The sequence below is a fragment of the Ranitomeya imitator genome, chromosome 1 (assembly GCF_032444005.1).
Source record: "Ranitomeya imitator isolate aRanImi1 chromosome 1, aRanImi1.pri, whole genome shotgun sequence".
NCBI classification, from domain to species: domain Eukaryota; kingdom Metazoa; phylum Chordata; class Amphibia; order Anura; family Dendrobatidae; genus Ranitomeya; species Ranitomeya imitator.
In genome coordinates this window covers 520,609,565-520,635,538 of record NC_091282.1, presented here as the reverse complement: position 1 = coordinate 520,635,538, position 25,974 = coordinate 520,609,565, and the positions used below count along the sequence as shown (strand labels likewise).

The 25,974-nt window shown below is 45.0% G+C and overlaps 2 protein-coding genes across 5 annotated transcripts in view; both read right to left on the bottom strand.

The window, feature by feature from the left end:
- TMOD1 (tropomodulin 1) overlaps positions 1–10,578 on the bottom strand; it is a 147,972-nt gene extending 137,394 nt beyond the window's left edge. For 3 of the 4 annotated variants that reach the window (XR_011320853.1, XM_069766747.1, XM_069766756.1), the window contains exon 1: positions 10,423–10,570. The gene's annotated coding sequence lies outside the window, so the exon portion shown is untranslated. Of the gene's footprint in view, positions 1–10,422 lie in introns of all 4 variants that reach the window. The other variant, XM_069766764.1, reaches the window with a different exon arrangement.
- Positions 10,579–24,362: 13,784 nt separating this feature from the next.
- Positions 24,363–24,857, bottom strand: LOC138675628 (swi5-dependent recombination DNA repair protein 1 homolog). Its single transcript, XM_069764065.1, has one exon. It carries the CDS (start codon positions 24,855–24,857, stop codon positions 24,363–24,365), a length of 495 nt encoding a protein of 164 aa, XP_069620166.1.
- Between the last annotated feature and the right edge of the window lie 1,117 nt (positions 24,858–25,974).

The window sequence follows — 25,974 nt, the reverse complement described above, 5'->3', positions numbered from 1 at the left end:
AATTCTATGTTAGAACCAAGAATTCCTATTCCTGATTTGTTTTCTGGAGATAGAGCTAAATTTCTGAGTTTCAAAAATAATTGCAAACTGTTTCTGGCGTTGAAACCTCGCTCCTCTGGTGACCCAGTTCAACAAGTTAAGATTATTATTTCTTTATTACGTGGCGACCCTCAAGACTGGGCATTTTCCCTTGCGCCAGGAGATCCTGCATTATGTAATATTGATGCGTTTTTTTCTGGCGCTCGGATTACTGTACGATGAACCTAATTCAGTGGATCAGGCAGAGAAAAATTTGCTGGCTCTGTGTCAGGGTCAGGATGAGATAGAGATTTATTGTCAGAAGTTTAGAAAGTGGTCTGTGCTCACTCAATGGAATGAATGTGCTTTGGCAGCAATCTTCAGAAAGGGTCTCTCTGAAGCCCTTAAGGATGTCATGGTGGGATTTCCTATGCCTGCTGGTCTGAATGAGTCTAGAAGCCCTTAAGGATGTCATGGTGGGATTTCCTATGCCTGCTGGTCTGAATGAGTCTATGTCTTTAGCCATTCAGATCGGTCGACGCTTGCGTGAGCGTAAATCTGTGCACCATTTGGCGGTATTATCTGCGCATAAACCTGAACCTATGCAGTGCGATAGGACTTTGACCAGAGCTGAAAGGCAAGAACACAGACCTCAGAATGGGCTGTGTTTCTACTGTGGTGATTCCACTCATGCTATCTCCGATTGTCCTAAGCGCACTAAGCGGTTCGCTAAGTCTGCCACCATTGGTACGGTACAGTCGAAATTTCTTTTGTCCGTTACTTTGATCTGCTCTTTGTCTTCCTATTCTGTCATGGCATTTGTGGATTCAGGCGCTGCCCTGAATTTGATGGACTTGGAGTTTGCTAGGCGCTGTGGGTTTGTCTTGGAGCCCTTGCAGTGTCTTATTCCATTGAGAGGAATTGATGCTACGCCTTTGGCCAAGAATAAGCCTCAGTATTGGACCCAGCTGACCATGTGCATGGCTCCTGCGCACCAGGAGGATATTCGCTTTCTGGTGTTGCAAAATCTGCATGATGTGGTCGTGTTGGGGTTGCCATGGCTACAAGTCCATAACCCAGTATTAGATTGGAAATCAATGTCTGTGTCCAGCTGGGGTTGTCAGGGGGTACATGGTGATGTTCCATTTCTGTCTATCTCATCATCCACCCCTTCTGAGGTCCCAGAGTTCTTGTCTGATTACCGGGATGTATTCGATGAGCCCAAGTCCAATGCCCTACCTCCGCATAGGGATTGTGATTGTGCTATCGAGTTGATTCCTGGTAGTAAGTTTCCTAAGGGTCGACTGTTTAATTTATCTGTACCTGAGCACGCCGCTATGCGGAGTTACGTAAAAGAATCCTTGGAGAAGGGTCATATTCGGCCGTCGTCGTCGCCATTGGGAGCAGGGTTCTTTTTTGTGGCCAAGAAGGATGGTTCGCTGAGACCTTGTATTGATTACCGCCTTCTAAATAAAATCACGGTCAAATTTCAGTACCCCTTGCCGCTGCTATCTGATTTGTTTGCTCGGATTAAGGGGGCTAGTTGGTTCACCAAGATAGATCTTCGTGGTGCATATAATCTTGTGCGTATTAAACGGGGCGATGAATGGAAAACTGCATTTAATACGCCCGAGGGCCATTTTGAGTACCTAGTTATGCCATTCGGACTTGCCAATGCTCCATCAGTATTTCAGTCCTTTATACATGACATCTTCCGAGAGTACCTGGATAAATTCCTGATTGTATACTTGGATGATATTTTGGTCTTCTCGGATGATTGGGAGTCTCATGTGAAGCAGGTCAGAATGGTGTTCCAGGTCCTGCGTGCTAATTCTTTGTTTGTGAAGGGATCAAAGTGTCTCTTTGGTGTTCAGAAGGTTTCATTTTTGGGGTTCATTTTTTCCCCTTCTACCATCGAGATGGACCCTGTTAAGGTCCAGGCCATTTATGATTGGACTCAGCCGACATCTCTGAAGAGTCTGCAAAAGTTCCTTGGCTTTGCTAATTTTTATCGTCGCTTCATCTGTAATTTTTCTAGTATTGCTAAACCATTGACCGATTTGACCAAGAAGGGTGCTGATGTGGTCAATTGGTCTTCTGCTGCTGTGGAAGCTTTTCAAGAGTTAAAGCGTCGTTTTTCTTCTGCCCCTGTGTTGTGTCAACCAGATGTTTCACTTCCGTTCCAGGTTGAGGTTGATGCTTCTGAAATTGGAGCGGGGGCTGTTTTGTCGCAAAGAGGTGCTGATTGCTCGGTGATGAAGCCATGCGCCTTCTTTTCCAGGAAGTTTTCGCCTGCTGAACGAAATTATGATGTTGGCAATCGAGAGTTGCTGGCCATGAAGTGGGCATTCGAGGAGTGGCGTCATTGGCTTGAAGGAGCTAAGCATCGCGTGGTGGTCTTGACTGATCACAAGAATTTGACTTATCTCGAGTCTGCCAAACGGTTGAATCCTAGACAGGCTCGTTGGTCGCTGTTTTTCTCCCGTTTTGACTTTGTGGTTTCGTACCTTCCGGGCTCTAAAAATGTGAAGGCGGATGCCCTGTCTAGGAGTTTTGTGCCCGACTCTCTGGGTTTGCCTGAGCCGGCGGGTATTCTCAAAGAGGGAGTAATTGTGTCTGCCATCTCCCCTGATTTGCGGCGGGTGCTGCAAAAATTTCAGGCTAATAAACCTGATCGTTGCCCAGCAGAGAAACTGTTTGTCCCTGATAGGTGGACGAATACAGTTATCTCTGAGGTTCATTGTTCGGTGTTGGCTGGTCATCTTGGAATCTTTGGTACCAGAGATTTGGTGGCTAGATCCTTTTGGTGGCCGTCTCTGTCGCGGGATGTGCGTTCTTTTGTGCAGTCCTGTGGGATTTGTGCTCGGGCTAAGCCCTGCTGTTCTCGTGCCAGTGGGTTGCTTTTGCCCTTGCCGATCCCGAAGAGGCCTTGGACACATATCTCTATGGATTTTATTTCGGATCTCCCCGTCTCTCAAAAAATGTCGGTCATTTGGGTAGTTTGTGATCGCTTCTCTAAGATGATCCATTTGGTACCCTTGTCTAAATTACCTTCCTCCTCTGATTTGGTGCCATTGTTCTTCCAGCATGTGGTTCGTTTACATTGCATTCCAGAGAACATCGTTTCTGACAGAGGTTCCCAGTTTGTTTCGAGGTTTTGGCGAGCCTTTTGTGCTAGGATGGGCATTGATTTGTCTTTTTCCTCGGCTTTCCATCCTCAGACAAATGGCCAGACTGAACGAACCAATCACACCTTGGAAACATATCTGAGATGTTTTGTTTCTGCTGATCAGGATGATTGGGTGTCCTTTTTGCCATTGGCTGAGTTCGCTCTTAATAATCGGGCCAGCTCGGCTACCTTGGTTTCACCGTTTTTCTGCAATTCTGGGTTCCATCCTCGTTTCTCTTCAGGGCAGGCTGAGTCTTCGGACTGTCCTGGTGTGGATACTGTGGTGGACAGGTTGCAGCGGATTTGGACTCATGTAGTGGACAATTTGACCTTGTCCCAGGAGAAGGCTCAACGTTTCGCTAATCGCAGACGCTGTGTGGGTCCCCGACTTCGTGTTGGGGATTTGGTTTGGTTGTCATCTCGTTATATTCCTATGAAGGTTTCCTCTCCTAAGTTTAAGCCTCGTTTCATTGGCCCATATAGGATTTCTGAGGTTCTTAATCCTGTGTCTTTTCGTTTGACCCTTCCAGATTCTTTTTCCATCCATAACGTATTCCATAGGTCATTGTTGCGGAGATACGTGGCGCCTGTGGTTCCATCTGTTGATCCTCCTGCCCCGGTTTTGGTGGAGGGGGAGTTGGAGTATATAGTGGAGAAGATTTTGGATTCTCGTGTTTCGAGACGGAAACTCCAGTATCTGGTTAAGTGGAAGGGTTATGGTCAGGAAGATAATTCCTGGGTCTTTGCCTCTGATGTCCATGCTGCCGATCTTGTTCGTGCCTTTCATATGGCTCATCCTGGTCGGCCTGGGGGCTCTGGTGAGGGTTCGGTGACCCCTCCTCAAGGGGGGGGTACTGTTGTGAATTCTGTGATCAAGCTCCCTCCTGTGGTCACGAGTGGTACTGCGGCTTCTGAGTTTCCTTCCTCAGGTGATGAGGTTAAGTCGTTAGGTGCTGCTCTATTTAACTTCCCCTAGTGCTTTGATCCTGGCCTCCAGTCAATGTTCTAGTATTGGTCTTGCTTCCTCCTGGATCGTTCCTGTGGCCTGTCTGCTCAGCATAAGCTAAGTTCTGCTTGTGTCCTTTTGTTGCTATATTTTCTTTCCAGCTTGCTTTTTTGGTTCTGCTTGCTTGCTGGAAGCTCTGAGACGCAGAGGGAGCACCTCCGTACCGTTAGTCGGTGCGGAGGGTCTTTTTGCCCCTCTGCGTGGTTGTTTGTAGGTTTTTGTGTTGACCGCAAAGCTATCTTTCCTATCCTCGGTCTATTCAGTAAGTCGGGCCTCACTTTGCTAAATCTATTTCATCTCTGTGTTTGTATTTTCATCTTTACTCACAGTCATTATATGTAAGGGGCTGCCTTTTCCTTTGGGGAATTTCTCTGAGGCAAGGTAGGCTTATTTTTCTATCTTCAGGACTAGCTAGTTTCTCAGGCTGTGCCGAGTTGCATAGGGAGCGTTAGGCGCAATCCACGGCTACCTCTAGTGTGGTTTGATAGGTTTAGGGATTGCGGTCAGCAGAGTTCCCACGTCTCAGAGCTCGTCCTATGTTTTGTGGTTTTTGTCAGGTCACTTGTGTGCTCTGAACTTCAAGGTCCATTGTGGTTCTGAATTACCTATTCATAACAGGTAAACCCCTGTTTCGGTGCACGGGAGAGCTAGGAAGGGAAGGAGCACTGTTTTACTTTTTCAACGCAGAATTAGCTTCAATTGAGATCGGACGCCATGTCGCGTTTGGAGAGCCGCTGATGTGCCTAAACAGTGGAAACCCCCCAATTATAACTGAAACCCTAATCCAAACACACCCCTAACCCTAATCCCAATGGTAACCCTAACCACACCCCTAATCCTGACACACTCCTAACCCTAATCCCAACCCTATTCCCAACCGTAAATGTAATCCAAACCCTAACTGTAACTTTAGCCCCAACCCTAACCCTAGCCCCAACCCTAACCCTAACCCTAGCCCTAGCCCTGGCCCTAACCCTAACGGGAAAATGGAAATAAATACATTTTTTTAAATTTTTTAATTTTTCCCTAACTAAAGGGGTGATGAAGGGGGGTTTGATTTACTTTTATAGAGGGTTTTTTAGCGGATTTTTATGATTGGCAGCCGTCACACACTGAAAGACCCTTTTTATTGCAAAAAATGTTTTTTGCGTTACCACATTTTGAGAGCTATAATTTTTCCATATTTGAGTCCACAGAGTCTTGTGAGGTCTTGTTTTTTGTGGGACGAGTTGACGTTTTTATTGGTAACATTTTCGGGCACGTGACTTTTTTGATCGCTTTTTATTCCGATTTTTGTGAGGCAGAATGACCAAAAACCATCTATTCATGAATTTCTTTTGGGGGAGGCGTTTATACCGTTCCGCGTTTGGTAAAATTGATAAAGCAGTTTTATTCTTCGGGTCAGTACGATTACAGCGATACCTCATTTATATCATTTTTTTATGTTTTGGCGCTTTTATACGATAAAAACTATTTTATAGAAAAAATATTTTTTTTCATTGCTTTATTCTGAGGACTATAACTTTTTTTTTTTTTTGCTGATGATGCTGTATTGCGGCTCGTTTTTTGCGGGACAAGATGACGCTTTCAGCGGTACCATGGTTATTTACATCTGTTTTTTTGATCGCGTGTTATTTCACTTTTTGTTCGGCGGTATGACAATAAAGCGTTGTTTTTTGCCTCGTTTTTTTTCTTACGGTGTTTACTGAAGGGGTTAACTAGTGGGACAGTTTTATAGGTTGGGTTGTTACGGACGCGGCGATACTAAATATGTGTACTTTTATTGTTTGTTTTTTTATTTAGATAAAGAAATATACCGTATGTATGGGAATAATATTTTTTTTTCATTATTTAGGAATTTTTATTTATTTATTTTTTTTACACATGTGGAAACATTTTTTTTTACTTTTTTACTTTGCCCCAGGGGGGGACATCACAGATCGCTGATCTGACAGGTTGCACAGAGCTATGCAGGCTTACCAAGCGCCTGCTCTGAGCGGCCATCTTGGATCCGGGCCTGCTACAGGGAGGGAGGTAAGGAGACCCTCGCAGCAGCGTGATCACATCGCGTTGCTGCGGGGGTTTCAGGGAAGCCCGCAGGGAGCCCCCTCCCTGCGCGATGCTTCCCTATACCGCCGGCACACCGCGATCATGTTTGATCGCGGTGTGCCGGGGGTTAATGTGCCGGGGGCGGTCCGTGACCACTCCTGGCACATAGCGCCGGATGTCAGCTGCGATAGGCAGTTGACACCCGGCCGCGATCGGCCGCGCTCCCTCCGTGAGCGCGGCCGATCGCCCTGGATGTACTATTCCGTCCATGGGAATTAAGGCCCACCCCACATGGAGAGAATAGTATGTCAGATGGCAGAAAGGGGTTAAAGAAGCACTTGCATCAAGTTTTTATCCTCTTAATATATTGCAATCATCATATTATATAGCGCTGTACACTTACAATTGCTCATTTATAAAAGCAGTAAACTATATGGTTTTATTCAGCTGCTACTAATAAGAATACATGTTGCAATAAGCCCTATCATAACATGTATTAGCAGTAGCAGGTAGTAAACAGACTTTATTCTGCTCTATACTAACCCCTTTCATGACTGGAGCTTTTTTCCGTTTTGCGCTTTCATTTTTCTCTCCCCTTCTTCCCAGAGCCATAACTTTTTTATTTTTCCGTCAATATGGCTTGTTTTTTGCGGGACGAGCTGTACTTTTGAATGACACCATTGGTTTTACCATGTCGTGTACTAGAAAACGGGAAAAAAATTCCAAGTGTGGTGAAATTGCAAAAAAAGTGCAATCCCACACTTGTTTTCTGTTTGGCTTTTTTACAAGGTTCTCTAAGGCCAGTCTCACACGTCCAGATAATTACGGTACCGGAATTATCCGTGTCCGTGTGTCAGTGAGCTCACGTAGGCCATCCGTGTGGCACACATGCGGCATACGTGTGCCGCCCGTGTGCCGACTGGGTACCACACGGAGCGTGCAGGAGACAGCGCTAGAGATAAGCGCTGTCCCCTGCATCTGGTGCTGAAGCCGCCATTCATATCTTCTCTCCAGCAGCGTTCGCTGGATAGAAGATATGAAAAATCCTTTTTTTTTTTCGTGTTTAAAATAAAGATCCCTGTCCGCACCCCCCTCCCACCCCCTGTGCGCCCGCCCGCTGTTATTTAAATACTCACCCAGCTCCCTCGCAGCGTTCTGTCCTCGCCGCAGCTTCTCCTGTATGAGCGGTCACGTGGTGCCGCCCATTACAGTGATGAATATGCGGCTCCACCCCTATGGGAGGTGGAGCCACATATTCATGACTGTAATCGGCGGCACCACGTGACCGCTCACACACGAGAAGCTGCGGCGAGGACAGGACGCTGCGAGGGAGCCGGGTGAGTATTTAAATAAAAGCGGGCGGGCGCATAGGGGGTGGGAGGGGGTTGGGGACAGGGATCTTTATTTTAAACAGGAAAAAAAAAAAAAAGGATTTTTCATATCTTCTATCCAGCGAACGCTGCTGGAGAGAAGATATGAATGGCGGCTTCAGCACCACGTGGGGGGGACAGCGCTTACTGTAGCGCTGTCTCCTGCACGGCACACAGACTGCACACGGACAGCGTCCGTGTGCGGTACGTGTTTTACACGGACCCAGTGACTTTAATGGGTCCGTGTAATCCGTGCGCTCCCACGAACACTGACATGTCTCCGTGTTTTGCACACGGACACACGGTCCGTGAAAACACGCTGACATGTGCAGAGATACATTGATTTCAATGTGTCTACGTGAGTCAGTGTCTCCGGTACGTGAGGAAACTGTCACCTCACGTACCGGAGCCACTGACGTGTGAAACCGGCCTAAATGACAATATAATTATAATGAGAGAAGCACTCAGGTACATGCATTTAAAGGGAGAGCGTTATGGCAGCTATTCAGATCAGAATGTTGTGCACTGAACAGATTCTCCTTAATAAAAGTGATCTCTGCTTTAATAAAAATCCTCATTGTTGGAGGGTCCCTGAATAAATTGATCACAATGTGTGCACCTTTAATGTGGGGACACCTAGCTAAACATACTTAATAGGTGATAGATGTAATATAGGGCTGGTTCTCCCAATCAAGATGTGACTAGTCTCCACTCAGTCAAGAAAATTGGAAAGAAAAAGGAAAACAAATAGCCATAAAGTCCCATAACTACTGAAGAACTACCCTGATGAAGGTGCAGCCTGCTCCGAAATGCGCGTTGGGGTCGGGTCCGGTCGCCCATCCATCCTGTCTATCCTGTATATGCTGGGTATGTAAACTATGCTGATATGATATCTAATGTTTCCCATACGGTTGCACTGGTCCATTATATCCTTTTCAGTAGTTATGGGTACTTGTTATAATACATCCTAGCATTGCATCTAGTCAGATTGTGGGTTGCTATCCTGGCCCGTTATTTATGGCCGCTTGGAACGCATGTTTATTCCCCTGTGCTGTATTTCTGTATCCTGTGTGGTGGTTTTAATGATATTTAATAAAAATCTACTTTTTATGGGACTTTATGGCTGTTTGTTTTCCTTTTTCTTTCCAATTTATGTTTGGCAGCTGGTCCCTATATGTCCTTGATGTATATTTGCTATTTTTGAGCCCTGGTATGATATACTGCTAATTTATACATATCTATTTAATATGCTTGCTTCAATACTATTTTGCTCAGTCAAGAAAAGTGGAGGAGACTCCCTAACTAGTTCAGAAAGTCATAGGGAATATGAGGTTGAAGAAATCTGTCTTGTGACAATTTTTCTGCATATAAATTGTATCTGTGATCTTCTGGGGTTATATTTAGGCTTCTGGATGGCACCAGACAGCATCTTAAAACCAAGAATGGGAAAGAAAAGCAATTTCTGCTCATTTCCCAACAGGAATGCGTCTTATGAAAATATCATAAACTGGTGTGCCGTTCTATCCAGCCTCTAAGATGCCAAGTAATAAAGCACAGAGATTACGTGGGTGCCAGTAAATGCTGCGATATTAATGGAATACTGACATGCTAGCGTCAATAACTATGAGTAATAGCATTCAGTACAGTTAGTTCTGGAAGAGAACTATCAGGAATCTTCTGATGTATTCCTAACCTAGTACATGGAGATGGGCAGGACCGTCCAAGAAGGTTCCCAGATCTAGAGTAGGAGGCTCATGTATTTGTGATCCAATAATAATACTATAAGTAATATCATTGTTATGAGGCTTCTCACAGAGCTGGAATTATCCCAGATGAAGAAGTCATTTTTTTCTCGATTTTCTAATAGTAATCGTATTGATGAACATTACATTTTGTGACTTATAAAATAATGAATGGGAACCAAAGCAATTCATCACGGCAGTCATACATGCCCTATTACCCTATAATAATAATAAATAATAATCTTTATTTTTATATAGCGCTAACATATTCCGCAGCGCTTTACAGGTTGCACACATTATCGTCGATGTCCCCGTTGGGACTCACAATCTAGAATCCCTATCAGTATGTCTTTGGAATGTGGGAGGAAACCGGAGAACCCGGAGGAAACCCACGCAAACACGGAGAACATACAAACTCTTTGCAGATGTTGTCCTTGGTGGGGTTTGAACCCAGGACTCCAGCGCTGCAAGCCACCGTGCCGCCCAATATGGCTAATTTCATGTAAAAAATCCTCCGAATTTCATCCAGAAAAAAACGATTTTTTATCTGTCTGGCATCCGTATTTTTAATGGGTTTCATCTGAAATACGGAAGGGAATACTACTGCGAGGACGCTTAATCAATGTAAGAAGAAAGACGGTGGTGTGAACGGTCACATTCAATAACGCTGGTCCGTTTTTTCCACGGACAGCACTCATATGGTGGTGTGAACGTCGACTTAATGCTTACGCTATGTAGGTGACGCCTTAACACAATTACATAGAGAAGAATAAAGGAAGGTCCTACAGGATAATACAGAAAGTACTGCTCCGCTGATACCCAGTGCATGCCCCATGCCAGCTGCTGGCAGCCCACAGCCTGCAGTAATAGGATGATGATCTCAGGCTGGGACAAGTGTGCATTGTCTCCATCCCTATGGATCACTGGCTATCGCTATTTATAGAGGGGAAGCCGAGCAGTCCCCACTTTTGGTGACAAACGAATATTTTGCCCAGATATGGTCCTGGCTCTGCACGGAGAAGGCATTGCAGCCTGCAACACACAACTTGTAGATGAAGAACTTCTTACCCAGTGGTGGAGCTGCGGACAGGGAACGGGCAAGGGCTGGACTCGTCCTTGTCGGAGCCTTGTGAGGAGCTGCTGCCCGGCCGAGGTGCAGGCTGCGGAGTGCAGAGCCGGCTTCTCCGAGCGCTGCCACTGCCACTCACGTGACGTCAGCGGCGGGCACCGTGCTGCCTGTGGGCGGGAGGGCGAGCGGGCGGCTCCGTGTTATCTCTAGCTATGGAGCTCCACGGGATGGAGGAGAACGTTCATGTGGAGAACGGCTGGAAACATGGAGGCTGCTGCTCCTGAAAGACCACTGCTCACTTCTACAAGTGCTTCACCTCACATCTTACACAGCCTGGTTCTTGTCATTTATAAGGTTTAGCTTTCAATTTTGCCGCATTTTACAAGAGCCATAACTTTCCTTTTTTTCTGTTAGGTTGACAAAATTCACATATGTCTAGGGACCAAACGTAATCCATAATCTATATATACAGTGGGGCAAAAAAGTATTTAGTCAGTCAGCAATAGTGCAAGTTCCACCACTTAAAAAGATGAGAGGCGTCTGTAATTTACATCATAGGTAGACCTCAACTATGGGAGACAAACTGAGAAAAAAAAATCCAGAAAATCACATTGTCTGTTTTTTTTATCATTTTATTTGCATATTATGGTGGAAAATAAGTATTTGGTCAGAAACAAACAATCAAGATTTCTGGCTCTCACAGACCTGTAACTTCTTCTTTAAGAGTCTCCTCTTTCCTCCACTCATTACCTGTAGTAATGGCACCTGTGTAAACTTGTTATCAGTATAAAAAGACACCTGTGCACACCCTCAAACAGTCTGACTCCAAACTCCACTATGGTGAAGACCAAAGAGCTGTCAAAGGACACCAGAAACAAAATTGTAGCCCTGCACCAGGCTGGGAAGACTGAATCTGCAATAGCCAACCAGCTTGGAGTGAAGAAATCAACAATGGGAGCAATAATTAGAAAATGGAAGACATACAAGACCACTGATAATCTCCCTCGATCTGGGGCTCCCACCCCGTGGGGTCAGAATGATCACAAGAACGGTGAGCAAAAATCCCAGAACCACGCGGGGGGACCTAGTGAATGAACTGCAAAGAGCTGGGACCAATGTAACAAGGCCTACCATAAGTAACACACTACGCCACCATGGACTCAGATCCTGCAGTGCCAGACGTGTCCCACTGCTTAAGCCAGTACATGTCCGGGCCCGTCTGAAGTTTGCTAGAGAGCATTTGGATGATCCAGAGGAGTTTTGGGAGAATGTCCTATGGTCTGATGAAACCAAACTGGAACTGTTTGGTAGAAACACAACTTGTCGTGTTTGGAGGAAAAAGAATACTGAGTTGCATCCATCAAACACCATACCTACTGTAAAGCATGGTGGTGGAAACATCATGCTTTGGGGCTGTTTCTCTGCAAAGGGGCCAGGACGACTGATCCGGGAACATGAAAGAATGAATGGGGCCATGTATCGTGAGATTTTGAGTGCAAACCTCCTTCCATCAGCAAGGGCATTGAAGATGAAACGTGGCTGGGTCTTTCAACATGACAATGATCCAAAGCACACCGCCAGGGCAACGAAGGAGTGGCTTCGTAAGAAGCATTTCAAGGTCCTGGAGTGGCCTAGCCAGTCTCCAGATCTCAACCCTATAGAAAACCTTTGGAGGGAGTTGAAAGTCCGTGTTGCCAAGCAAAAAGCCAAAAACATCACTGCTCTAGAGGAGATCTGCATGGAGGAATGGGCCAACATACCAACAACAGTGTGTGGCAACCTTGTGAAGACTTACAGAAAACGTTTGACCTCTGTCATTGCCAACAAAGGATATATTACAAAGTATTGAGATTAAATTTTGTTTCTGACCAAACACTTATTTTCCACCATAATATGCAAATAAAATGTTAAAAAAACAGACAATGTGATTTTCTGGATTTTTTTTCTCAGTTTGTCTCCCATAGTTGAGGTCTACCTATGATGTAAATTACAGACGCCTCTCATCTTTTTAAGTGGTGGAACTTGCACTATTGCTGACTGACTAAATACTTTTTTGCCCCACTGTATACTCTATATATCAGAGGCGTAGCTAGGGTTTTGGTCCAGGGGGGGCGAAGCTTCAGAGTGGCCCCTAACCAGGTAACCTTGATAACCACTCGATGACGCCCCCTAATAGTGGAGGAGAACCTCAGCAGATGACTGCGCTGTTACTGAAGATAATCTCTATATAACGACCAACATGGATATTACCGCCATATGGTCAGTGGTAGATACCAGCCCTACAGAGCATATAAGATCACAGCACAGTTAGGGTATGTTTCCACATTCAGGAAACGTTGCGTGTTTGACGCTGCGTAGAGCCGCAGCGTCCAGATGTTACAGCATAGTGGAGGGGATTTCATGAAATCCCGTCTCCACTATGCATTAAAAGACGCATGCGGCATACCTGCGAAAACGCACATGCGGCACCACGTCTTTTAAGAACGCAGCATGTCCTTACAATGCTCAAACAACGCAAGGACAGCGCAGGTGACCTGCCAATGACCTCAGGTGCAGATTTGGCCAGGATTTTACCTGTGTAAAATCCTGATGCAATCCTGAACGTGGAAACATACCCTTACAGATAATGTTTTACTGCTGACGTTCTTTGTGATCGAATCGTTCATTTTTCCTGTCTTTTCCATCTGTCCCAGACCGACATGACAACATCTTCCAGCCACGACTCACCTGCAGAGAATACAACAAAGACATATTTCACTTCTCACATTCCAGCCCCATCACCATCTATTCCCAACCTGCACAAACTCCTCATCCTGCTGATTCCCCAATACTGAGCCGCCGCTGCTGCCATATGTGTCCCTATTACTGCACCTGATACCCCAATACTGAGCCGCTGCTGCCGCATGTGTCCCTATTACTGTACCTGATACCCCAATACTGAGCCGCTGCTGCCGTATGTGTCCCTATTACTGCACCTGATACCCCAATACTGAGCCGCTGCTGCCGCATGTGTCCCTATTACTGTACCTGATACCCCAATACTGAGCCGCTGCTGCCGTATGTGTCCCTATTACTGCACCTGATACCCCAATACTGAGCCGCTGCTGCCACATGTGTCCCTATTACTGCCCCTGATACCCCAATACTGAGCCACTGCTGCCACATGTGTCCCTATTACTGCACCTGATACCCCAATACTGAGCCGCTGCTGCCGCATGTGTCCCTATTACTGTACCTGATACCCCAATACTGAGCCACTGCTGCCGTATGTGTCCCTATTACTGCACCTGATACCCCAATACTGAGCCGCTGCTGCCGTATGTGTCCCTATTACTGCACCTGATACCCCAATACTGAGCCGCTGCTGCCACGTGTCCCTATTACTGCCCCTGATACCCCAATACTGAGCCGCTGCTGCCGTATGTGTCCCTATTACTACACCTGATACCCCAATACTGAGCCGCTGCTGCCGTATGTGTCCCTATTACTACACCTGATACCCCAATACTGAGCCGCTGCTGCCGTATGTGTCCCTATTACTACACCTGATACCCCAATACTGAGCCGCTGCTGCCGCATGTGTCCCTATTACTGCACCTGATACCCCAATACTGAGCCGCTGCAGCCATATGTGTCCCTATTACTGCCCCTGATACCTCAATACTGAGCCGCTGCTGCCATATGTTTCCCTATTACTGCACCTGATACCCCAATACTGAGCCGTTGCTGCCATATGTGTCCCTATTACTGCACCGGATACCCCAATACTGAGCCGCTGCTGCCGTATCTGTCCCCATTACTGCACCTGCTGTGCAGTTCTCTGCGCCTTCTAAATTCTAAAGTAACCCTCTATAATATAGTAATGCCTGGTGCAAGTGCCCTACAAAACAGTGCCCATATTTTGCCCCCTAGAAAGTAATATTGTCCTGTGTGCCCTTTTAATAGTCACAGTAACATGAGTTCCACTATAACAATAAGTGCCCACTTTACATTTAATAATGTCCCGAGTCTGCCCCCTGTACAGCTCCCCTATACACAGTATGATGCTCTTATACACAGTACAATGCCCCTTCACTGTATAGTACCACCCCCACAGTATACTGACCCCTTAGTAGCCTCCAAACTGTTTGATGGCTCCAACACTGTATGATGGCCCCTTCACTGTAATCCCCACACTGTACGATGGTCCCCTCACTGTAATCTCCACACTGTATGATGCCCCCCTAGATTGCCTCCATATAGTATAATGCACCAGATCGTCCTCAATATAGTATAATGAACAAGATAGTCCTCAATATAGTATAATGCCCTCCCCATAGGCCTACTCTATATTGTACAATGCACCCCCCAAAAGACAGCACCCATAGGCAGACTCTGTAGTATAAGGCAGCACCCCCATAGGCAGACCCTGTAGTATAAGGCAGCACTCCATAGGCTGACCCTGTAGTATAAGGCAGCACTTCATAGGCAGACCCTGTACTATAAGGCAGACCCTGTACATCCCAGCCCTAACTTTAGTCCCAACCCTAACCCTAACATTAGCCCCAACCCTAACTTTAGCCCCAACCTGAACCCTAACCCTAATGGGAAAATGGAAATAAATAAATTTTTTTAAATGTTATTATTTTTCCCTAACTAAGGGGGTGATGAAGCGGGGTTTGATTTACTTTTATAGTGGGTTTTTTAGCGGATTTTTGTGATTGGCAGCAGTCACACACTAAAAGACGCTTTTTATTGCAAAAAATAGTTTTTGCGCCTCCACATTTTGAGAGCTATAATTTTTCCATATTTTGGTCCACAGAGTCAGGTGAGGTCTTGTTTTTTTGCGGGATGAGTTGATGTTTTTATTGGTACCATTTTCGGGCACGTGACATTTTTTGATCGCTTTTTATTCTGATTTTTGTGAGGCAGAATGACCAAAAACCAGCTATTCATAAATTTCTTTTGGGGGGCGCTTATACCGTTCCAAGTTTGGTAAAATTGATGAAGCAGTTTTATTCTTGGGGTCAGTACGATTACAACGATACCTCATTTATCTAATTTTTTTATGTTTTGGCGCTTTTTAAAAATTATTATTTTTGCATCGCTTTATTCTGAGGACTATAACTTTTTTATTTTTTCGTTGATGATGCTGTATGGTGGCTCGTTTTTTGTGGGACAAGATGACGTTTTCAGCGGTACCATGGTTAATTATATCCATCTTTTTGATCGCATGTTATTCCACTTTTTGTTCAGCGGTATAGTGTTCAATGAAGGCGTTAACTAGTGGGACAATTTTATAGGTCGGGTCGTTACAGACGCGGCGATACTAAATATGTGTACTTTTATTATTTATTTTTTTATTTAGATAAAGAAATGTATTTATTGGAACAATATATTTTTTTTCTTTATTTAGGATTTTTTTTTTTTTTACACTTGTAAATATTATTTTTGTTTACTTTTTACATAGCCCCAGGGGGGAACATCACAGTATAGTGACAGATCGCTGATCTGATACTTTGCAACGCAATGTGTCAGATCAGCGATCTGACAGGCACTGCAGGGAGGCTTCACGGCGCCTGCTATGAGCAGGCACTTTAAAGCCACCTCCCTGCAGGACCCGGAAGGAGCCCCGCAGCCATTTTTGATCCAGGGCCTGCAGGGAGGAGACACACAGTACAATGCGATCACATCGTGTTGTACCGAGGGTCTCATGGAAGCACGCAGGGAGCCCCCTCCCTGCGCAATGCTTCCCTATGCCGCCGGAACGCTGCGATCATCTTTGATCGAAGTGTTCCAGGGGTTAATGGGCCAGGAGCGGTCTGTGACCGCTCCTGGCACATAGTGCCGGATGTCAACTGCAATAGTCAGCTGACACCCGGCCGCGATCGGCCGCACTCCCCCCGTGAGCGCGGCTGATCGTGTTAGACGTACTATCCTGTCGGTGGTTATACGGGCCCATACTACCTCAATGGGATAGTACATCTAAAGTCAGATTTTGACCGAAAACTAAAAAAAGTTATGGCTCTGGGAAGAAGGGGAGCAAAAACCAAAAAGAAAATACCTCCGGTCATGAAGGGTTAAAATAGAACTCTTTGGTCACAATGATCAAACATATGAGTGGGGAAAAAAAGGAACAAAATATCTGGAAAAGAACATCTTGGCAACCATTAAGTATGGAGGTGGATCAATCATGCTTTGGGGTTGTGCTGCAGCCAATGGCATGGAGAACATTCATGGGAAGAATGTATTCAATTAAATTTCAACAATTTACACTATCTGTAAAAAAGCTGAAGTTGAAAAGAGGATGACTTCTACAAATGGATAATGATCCTAAACACACGTGAAAATCCACAATAGCCTACCTCAAAAGACGCAATCTGAAGGTTTTACAGTTGCCCTCACAGTCCCCTGATCTGATCATCATTGAAAATCTGTGGCTAGACCTCAAAATAGCACTGAATGCAAAACGACCTAGGAATCTCACAGAACTGGAAGAATTTTCATAGGAAGAAAGGATGAAAATCGAACAAGAATTGAAAGACTCTTGGATGGCTACAAAATGCATATAGAACATGTAATGCTTTCAAAAGTGGGTGATAGTAGGTATAAACCATGCAGGGTACCCAAACTTTTGCATCAGCTCATTTTCCTTATTGTAATTTTTAAAATGTAAAAGATGAAAAGAGAATGTGTCATCTTTAAATTTAGGCCTTTTAGAGATCATTTTATCTTCAACTTGCTTAACTGTTCACAATAACAGTAATCAAGGTCGGCGTCACCACCAGGCTCACCTGGGCAAGTGTTGTGACTCTTGGCAAGAGGGAGGGTTGCCCACTAGCCGTCGGAGACACTGGCACGCTATGGGGCCCGTGAGTCGGGTGGGGGGGGGGGGGGGGGCAGTGCCAGGCGGGCCCTGCCACCGCCCTCCCATTGTTCTTTAAACTGTTTGAAATACTCACCTCTACCTGTTCCTCCACAGCTTAGGTCCCTTCCGCGGCTTCTGTTAAATCTGTGACCTCTCAAGGCAGAAGGCATGATGACGTCACTACAGTGCGCCATCTGTTCTGAGCAGTGCAGAGGGTCAGAAAATGCTGAGGAGACCGGAGCTGCAGCCAGCAAGAAATGAGGAGACATGAGTCTTTGATTATTTATTTTTTTATGTATGGAGCATTATATGGGGCCCATTCTGTATGGAACAATATGTGGCACTTATTTTGTAGGCCCATTCTGTATAGAGCATTATATGGGGCATTGGGGTCCATTCTGCATAGAATGTTATATGATTAAGGGTGAGCAGTCACCTGAAACACGTCAATATCGCATACCATGTAACTTACATAGCTTATTCTGTTTTATCCTCTATTGAGCACTTTCAGTGTATAAAGAAGTTTGTGTACAAATTCGTTGAGCTGGATTTTCCTGTTTTGTGATTGCTTCATGTCTTGACGCAAGGTTTCCTGTGCTCCGAACAACCAAGGATGTCTATTACGGTGAGCTGGACCCGTTTTTTATTATTATTATATGGAGCTCATTATTCTGTATAGAGCATTATATGGGGCACATTATGTTTAGAGCATTATATGTGGCCCATTTTTCTGTATGGAGCATTATATGGGATTCATTATTCTGTATGGAGCATTATATGGGATTCATTATTCTGTATGGAGCGTTACATGGAGCCCATTATTCTGTAGAGAACATTATATAGGGCCCGTTAGTCTTTGTGGAGCAATATATAGGGTCCATTATGCTGTATGGAGCAATATATGGGGTCCATTATTCTGGATGGAGCATTATATGGGGTCCATTATTATGAATGGAGAATTATATGAGGCCCATTATTCTGTATAGGGGATTATATGGGACCCATTTTGTGTGAAGCATTATATGGGGTCCATCATTTTGTATGGAGCATTATATGCAGCCCATTATTCTGTATGGAGCAATATATGGGGCTTATTATACTGAATGGAGCAATATATGGGGTCCATTATACTGTATGGAGCATTATGTAGTGCCCAAAACGCTGTATGGAGCACTATGTGGTGCCCATAATACTGTATGGAAGATTACGTGGTGCTCATAATATTATATGGAGGAATTTTTGGGGCCCATTCTGTATGGAGCATTATATGAGGCACATTCTGTATGAAGCATTATATGGGGCCCACTCTGTATAGAGCATTATATGGTGCCCATTCTGTATAGAGCATTATATGGAGACCACTCTATATGGCGTATTACATGGGGCATTGGTGCCCATTCTGTATAGATTATTATATAGAGCCCATTATTCTGTATAGAGTATAATATGGTGCCCATTATGTTTGGAGCAATACATGGGGCCCATTTTTCTATATGAAGCATTATATGGGGCCATTATTCTGTATGGAGCATTATGTGGAGTTCGTTATTTCGTATGGAGCATTATATTGGGTCCATTTTTCTGTATCGAGCATTTAATGGGGTCCTTTATTCTGTATAGAGCATTATTGGGCCCCATTATTCTGTATAGAGCATTATATGGAGCCCATTATTCTGTATGGAGCATTTAATAGAGTCCATTATTCTGTATGGAGCATTATATAGAGCAAATTATTCTGTATGGAGCATTATATGAGGAACGGGGAAATGGACACCTCCTGCACTCTCCTAAGGATGTGCCCTGATCTCCCTGACATCCCTATACAGGTTTTTTAAACCTGTCGCCGAGCAGGATACCTAACCCTCGCTTGCCCTGCACCCATCCCTAGGTAGGTAATTGGAAAGCGAGAACACTGGTCCCACCACTGCACTAATAAAACACAAAAGGAAAGGTATGATAAACAAAGTAAAGGAAAACAACACTTAGCTTCACTGCTGCAAAGCACAGCAGGAAAGAAACACCAGACTCAGCGGACGAACAACTGCTCCCAGGAAGCTCCTTTTCCCAGCTTGGTCGCTGCAGAATGAACTAACACCGACAGTCAGCTGATGCATCAGGTGACCTCTTGAAGGATGGTGGGAGTGGTCGCCACCTACATCAGATGACCCAGCAGCACTGCAATTACACCAGCAGGCCACTGGGGGAAACTGCATTAACCCCCAATGACCTGAAAGGAAAAATCTGAAGGAAACCAGATCTGCCACAAATCCAAACATGGATAGTGACAGGAGGACTATGTGGTGCCCATAATACTGTATGGAGACTATACTGTCCGGTCTAAAATGAAATCCCCCCAGTCCAAGGATTTGCCAGTTTCTGAGCTATTTCAGAATTTACGATACTTCTTACATTACATAAGTGATAAGTGAAATCTTTGGCACTGTACTACCTATATATTTACCTGTGCATCATGAATTGCGGTATGTGTTAAAGGGGCACCCTGACACTCTTTCGTCTGGGGCCCACAAAAACCTAGAGCTGGCCCTGACAGTAATTTTGACAAGGGGTGCCCAAACTTTTACATGCCACTGTATAGGAGTCCAAAAAGTGCAAACTGCTCATCTGGAAAGACTCTGGGTTCGCTTTTCAGCTTGTTATCACTCCAGAGCAGAGAAGGCCATAGGCACATGTGGCTTTGCATTGTAAACTCAACTGTTATAAAGGACAATAGAGAAAGTCACATACCGTACATTGACCTATAATTCGTACCTTTCTTAGGTGCCAAGTAGGATTCAAGAAAACTCATTCATCTACTATTTATGGGGTCACAGTGATAACTATGTACCACCACTCTTATCTCTGATATAGAAAATACATCTAAGCAGCTGCATGTAGGCAAGCATTTCCGGATTTAGGTGGTTATGAGCCTCAATGAATAGCACTGTGGGCTGCATCTTGCCGCCAGACCGTAGATTGTGCTTCCCTACTCTAAACAGAATATTAAAAAGGAATGTCTGAACGAAAATGTGAACATTCTTATGAGACTGTCAAGTATGGGTCAGGAGACCCACGGCCAGTTCATGTGAAACGCCCGCCAGGGCTGTGGGGTACTCAATACCGAGTTCGGTACTTAAAGGGATGTGTCATGGCGGCGGTGACCCGGTCCGTGGCCATGTTATCCTTCGCGCTTTCTTCAGGCTCCACCCACGATGGCACACCCCTCTTTTCCTGCTCTCCTTGTGGCGCTCTTTATGGCGGCCGTTTTTGGCAGCAATTTAGAAAATTTTATCTCGCGCACCGTGTGACACAGTTATGGCGATTTTTAAAAGCTCATTAAAGTCTCTGGCACACAACTTAATAAAGTCTCTCTTTTAAGTACAGTCTCCTAGGCGCACAAGACCCAGTTTGCTGGGTTGGTCTATCCTGTTTGTGTCATGGCGCCCATGTTAAAGGGAAGGTCTTTAAAGGGGTGTGTAGAAAAAAGTTTGTGACGCCACCTGTGGTATTCGGTCAAGGGTGACCGATGCTGCTTAAAGGGGTCCACTGGGGTGATGTTATGGCAGCAGGGATGGTATGGCTTCCCACAGGTAAAGCTGGGCCCCAGGGCTACCGGTGTAGTAGGTGCAGGTGGTAGGTGGTGTAGAAAGAAACGGAGGACACAGGGTTGCAGTCTCTTTACCTCTTTACTGTATGATTCAGGCAGCCACAGTCCAGGGTACCGGATCACAGGTGCTGGTGGTGGTCCGGCTGGCTTGGAAGCGTCTCAGGAATCCCCCTTACCAGGTGGAGTTGTAAGCCTTCCTTCTAGTGCTGTGTTTTTGTAGTCCCTTGCTGCCTTAGGCCTCACACAAGGTCCTTACAGTTTCTCTCTGTCCCCCTTTTGGTAGGACACTACCTCTACGACAGGTAACTCAGGCCTTTATACAGGATCTCTATCACGACCCAGGCTCTATCTGCTACTGTGTCCTTGGGTGTTAATGGTGGACAGGTAACTTGAAATCTAGCTGTCCGCCGGTTTCTGTTGTGAGGCATGAAGTTATCCCCACAACCTCGGTCTTCCGACTACTGGTATATGCACTCAGCATGGAGGAACATCTTCTCTCTCCAGCTCTTCACTTAGCCTTTGCTCCTTCCTATTTCCAGTCTCTTTACAAGTTGCTCTGCTCTCTTTTTCCTTCCAAGGAGCTGCAGAATCACTCGTCTGCATGGCTCCAGCTTTCCTTGCTCACTCCTCGCTCTCCTCTCACCAACTGTCTAGCAACTGCCTAGCAACTGACTCCTCCTCCCGACCAGAGAGAGCCGCTCCCCTGAAGTTGGGTGTAGAGCTCCCCCTTTCTGGCCTTTGCCAGAACGGTGCTGCACGCGCCGAACTCTTGCTAAAGGGATCCCCCCTCGCCTCCAAGCACGACGCCACTCTCCCCGCGAGGAAAGCAACGCCACTGCAACAACCGGTTACCTGGGGCGTTACACATCCATCATGGACTGTTTTACATAGACATTAGAATGAGGTCTTAGGCTGCTTTCACACATCAGTTTTTTGCTGTCAGGCACAATTCGGCAAATTTTGAAAAAACTGACCTGGCAAAAGAAAATGGACATAGGAACGTTTTTTCTGTCCATTGAAAAAACGGACAGCGACAGATCCAGCGAAAAACAGATGAAACGTGAGGTCATATGATGGAATCTGGTGACGGATTCTGTTTTTTTTTTAACAAATCATGCTTTTTCGTTTCTGGGGTCTCTATCTCTTTCTCTCTCTCTCTCTCAGAATCCAAAATAGCCAGCAGATCCACAAACTCGGATCTGGCAAAAAAAAAAAACGGAGCCGTCGCATCAGTTTTTCATAATTTATGACGGATCCATTTTTTTCAAAATTCGCAAGATTGTGCCTGATGACAAAAACTGATGTGTGAAAGCAGCCTTATTGACAAAAAGAACCTTAATTTTCAGGTGGTGATTTATAGCTGGTAATGTGTATACATGTATACAAAGCAGCTCACCAATCTCAGTAAGGAGGCCCTTATTTAGAACAAATAACCATAATGAGAAATATATAGCAGCTAGCTTCCAGTAATAGAATTAAAATTATGCTAAACTATCAGATAATAAATGGTGCAAAGGACTGAACCCTAAAGTGACAAAAAAGAATGAGCTCTGGGGTGACGCAAGAGACTGAGCCCTGGAGTGACCAAAAAGACTGAGATCTGGAGCGATGCAAGGGATAGAGTCCTGAAATGAAGCAAAGGACTAAGCCCCGAAGTGACGCAAAGAACTGAGCCCTAGATTGATGCTAGGGACTGAGCCATGCAGAGATGCAAGGGACTGACACTTTGGGGGATACAAGTAGTTGGGCAAACTGGTCCTTCATTTCAGTAAGGAATTATCCTCCTCCAAGATCTGTGAATACTGCAGCTGTAAATCTTCCGTATGTTAGCTTGAAGAACACCCACATTCATAATATTTGTACCTTTTTTTATGTCTATTTTAAAAGTGCTCGCCTGTTTTTTGTAGCAATCTTAGTTGCTTTGGCATATTTCAAACCCTCTAGTGTTTTTTCGACTACGTCAAAATTTTGGCAAAATCTGGGTGACAGTGGGAGCCTGGATTTGCAAGAATAGCTGATGACAGGAACAAAAATGTTGACTTTGCGACATCATTACATAGGGAGGAATGAACATGTATGTCTTTATAGGATCTAGAATGCTAAAAGGGCCCATACATCTCACCAACTTGCAGCTGGGGGCCCAGATCTAAATTATGCACAGGGGCTCTGCTCACAAGTTTACAATATATGAGGAAGTGGGGCGTGGAACAAAAAGTTGAGCATGCTTGTATTCCATGGTTCTGCCACCTTTTATAATAAATATGATTGGTGGGTTAGTAAGTGGTTGTTTTATTAGTATTTTGCACCTGTGCTGCCCCCGCCTTTAGCATGGAGAACTCGCTGCATCCTGTTTGTGCATTTGTGTTTGGACATGGTATTGCAACTATGACTTATTAATCTTTTTTGTCCTTTTTTTCAGTTAATTGGTTTTGAATAAGGACTCGCAAGATAATGAGGAACCTTGATGTGGGTTGCAAGCTTGTGTATTTTGGCCAAAATATCAACCAATATTTCATACATTATATACATCCTTTGGCTTTACCACTACAGTAGATTGTTGAATGGCTCCACCTAGTGAAAAGTAAAAGAATTGAGCCTTATCGTGAAGGAAAGCTCTGGCCATAACAATGCATAACATACAGTAATGCACATTACATTATTGGGAGAGACCAAAAATCTGAAAGATGACCTTTCATCAACGTTTTCATGTTGAAGTGGACACACGATGTAAAAGTAAACGCAGAGTGAAGTACAGGGTTTTTTTTAACCTTGCATCTCCATTGCAGAGGTATTAGCAAAGTATATGGCACTTAATGAGTTAACTTTTGTTAAGTCCAAGTGGGTGTTATCAGATAGCAACTCATACAGAGAAAAAAGTACAGCCCCCCCAGTGCAAAACATTTAAAGAAGCACCCTCATCAAAATGTTTGTCCTCTTAATATATTGCAATCATCATATTATATAGCACTGTATATTTACAATTGCTCATTTTGCATTTGTACTCAGCTAATTCTTTTGATTTCAATTTGATCTATGATACCAAATGATTAAAACTTGGTAGCTGAATCCTTTTAAGCTCTAGGTAGAAACTGATGTCTATTTTCCCTGAATGAGTCAGGCCATGTTCACACATTGCAGATTTTACAGCGGATCCACAGCATTTTTGATGCTGCGAATCTGCAGCAGTTTCCCATGTGGTCTACAGTACCATGTAAACCTATTGAAAAGCCAAACCGCTGTGCACATGCTGCGGAAAAAAGTGTGCGGAAACGCAGCGTTGTTTTTTCCACAGCATGTCAACACTTTGTGTGGATCTGCAGCATTTCTGCAGCCATTGACTTGCATTGAGTCAGGCACATCCGCAGCAAAACCGCAGATGTAAAATAGAACTGGGTTTAGCTGCGGATGAAATGCTGCAGATTGGGAGGAGGAAGTGTGTGGGCGGAGTGTGGGCAGTGACTGTGTGTGTGGGCGGGGTCTGTGGGCTGTCAGTGGGTCTGCCGATGCGTCTGTGGGGCTGTCGGGGGTCTGTGCGGGGCTGTCGGGGGTCTGTGCGGGGCTGCCAGTGCGTCTGCGGGGCTGCTGGTGCATCTGCGGGGCTGTCGGGGGTCCGCTCGGGGCTGCTGATGCATCTGCAGGGCCGTCGGTGGCCTGTGCGGGGCTGTCGGGGGTCTGCCAGGGCTGTCGGGGGTCTGTGCGGGGCTGTCGGTCTGTGCGGGTCTGCCAGGGCTCTCGGGGGGTGTGCGGGACTGTCGGGGGTCTGCCGGGGCAGTCGGGGGTCTGTGCGGGGCTGCCGGGGGTCTGCTGGGGCTGTCGGGGTCTGTGCGAGGCTGCCGGGGGTCTGTGCGAGGCTGCCGGGGGTCTGTGCGAGGCTGCCAGGGTGTCTGTGTGGGGTTGTCGGGAGTCTGCAGGCTGTCCGAGGATCTGCGGGGCTGTGTGTGTGTGCGCGTGCAGGCATCGTCCGATGGGACTACAAGTCCCATCGGGCTATGCCTGCTACAGTGACAGTGATTGACACATTAGCCAATGATGGGACAGTAGTAGTCCCATCATCCGGCTAATGTGTTGAATGTAAAAAAACTAAACAAAACACATACATACAACAAACAGTACATGCAACATACAACATATAACATACTGTACATACAACATACAACAGAACAAACAACATATAACATACAACATACAACTGTACATACAACATATGACATACAGTACATACAACATACAACAGTACATACAACAAATAACAAGTACATACAACATACACTACATACAACATATGACATACTGTACATACAACATACAATAGAACACACAACATACAACATACAAGTATGTACATACAACATATGACATACAGTACATACAACAGTACATACAACATAACAAGTACATACAACATACAGTACATACAACATATGACATACAGTACGTACATACAACATACAACAGTACATACAACATAATAGTAATAATAATATTTATTTTTATATAGCGCTAACATATTCCGCAGCGCTTTACATTTTGCACACATCATCATCACTGTCCCCGATGGGGCTCACAATCTAGATTCCCTATCAGTATGTCTTTGGAATGTGGGAGGAAACCGGAGAACCCGGAGGAAACCCACGCAAACACGGAGAGAACATACAAACTCTTTGCAGATGTTGTCCTGGGTGGGATTAGAACCCAGGACCCCAGAATGCAAGCTGCTGTGCTAACCACTGCGCCACCGTGCTGCCCAACAACATAACAAGTACATACAACATACAGTACATACAACATATAACATACAGTACGTACATACAACATACAACAATACATACAACATATGACATACAGTACGTGCATACAACATACAACAGTACATACAACATACAGTACATACAACAGTACATACAACATACAACAGTACATACAACAGTACATACAACATATAACAAGTACATACAACATACAGTACATACAACATATGACATACTGTACATACAGCATCCAATAGAACATACAGCATATAACATACAGCATACAACAGTACATACAACATATGACATACAATACATACAACAGTACATACAACATATAACAAGTACATAC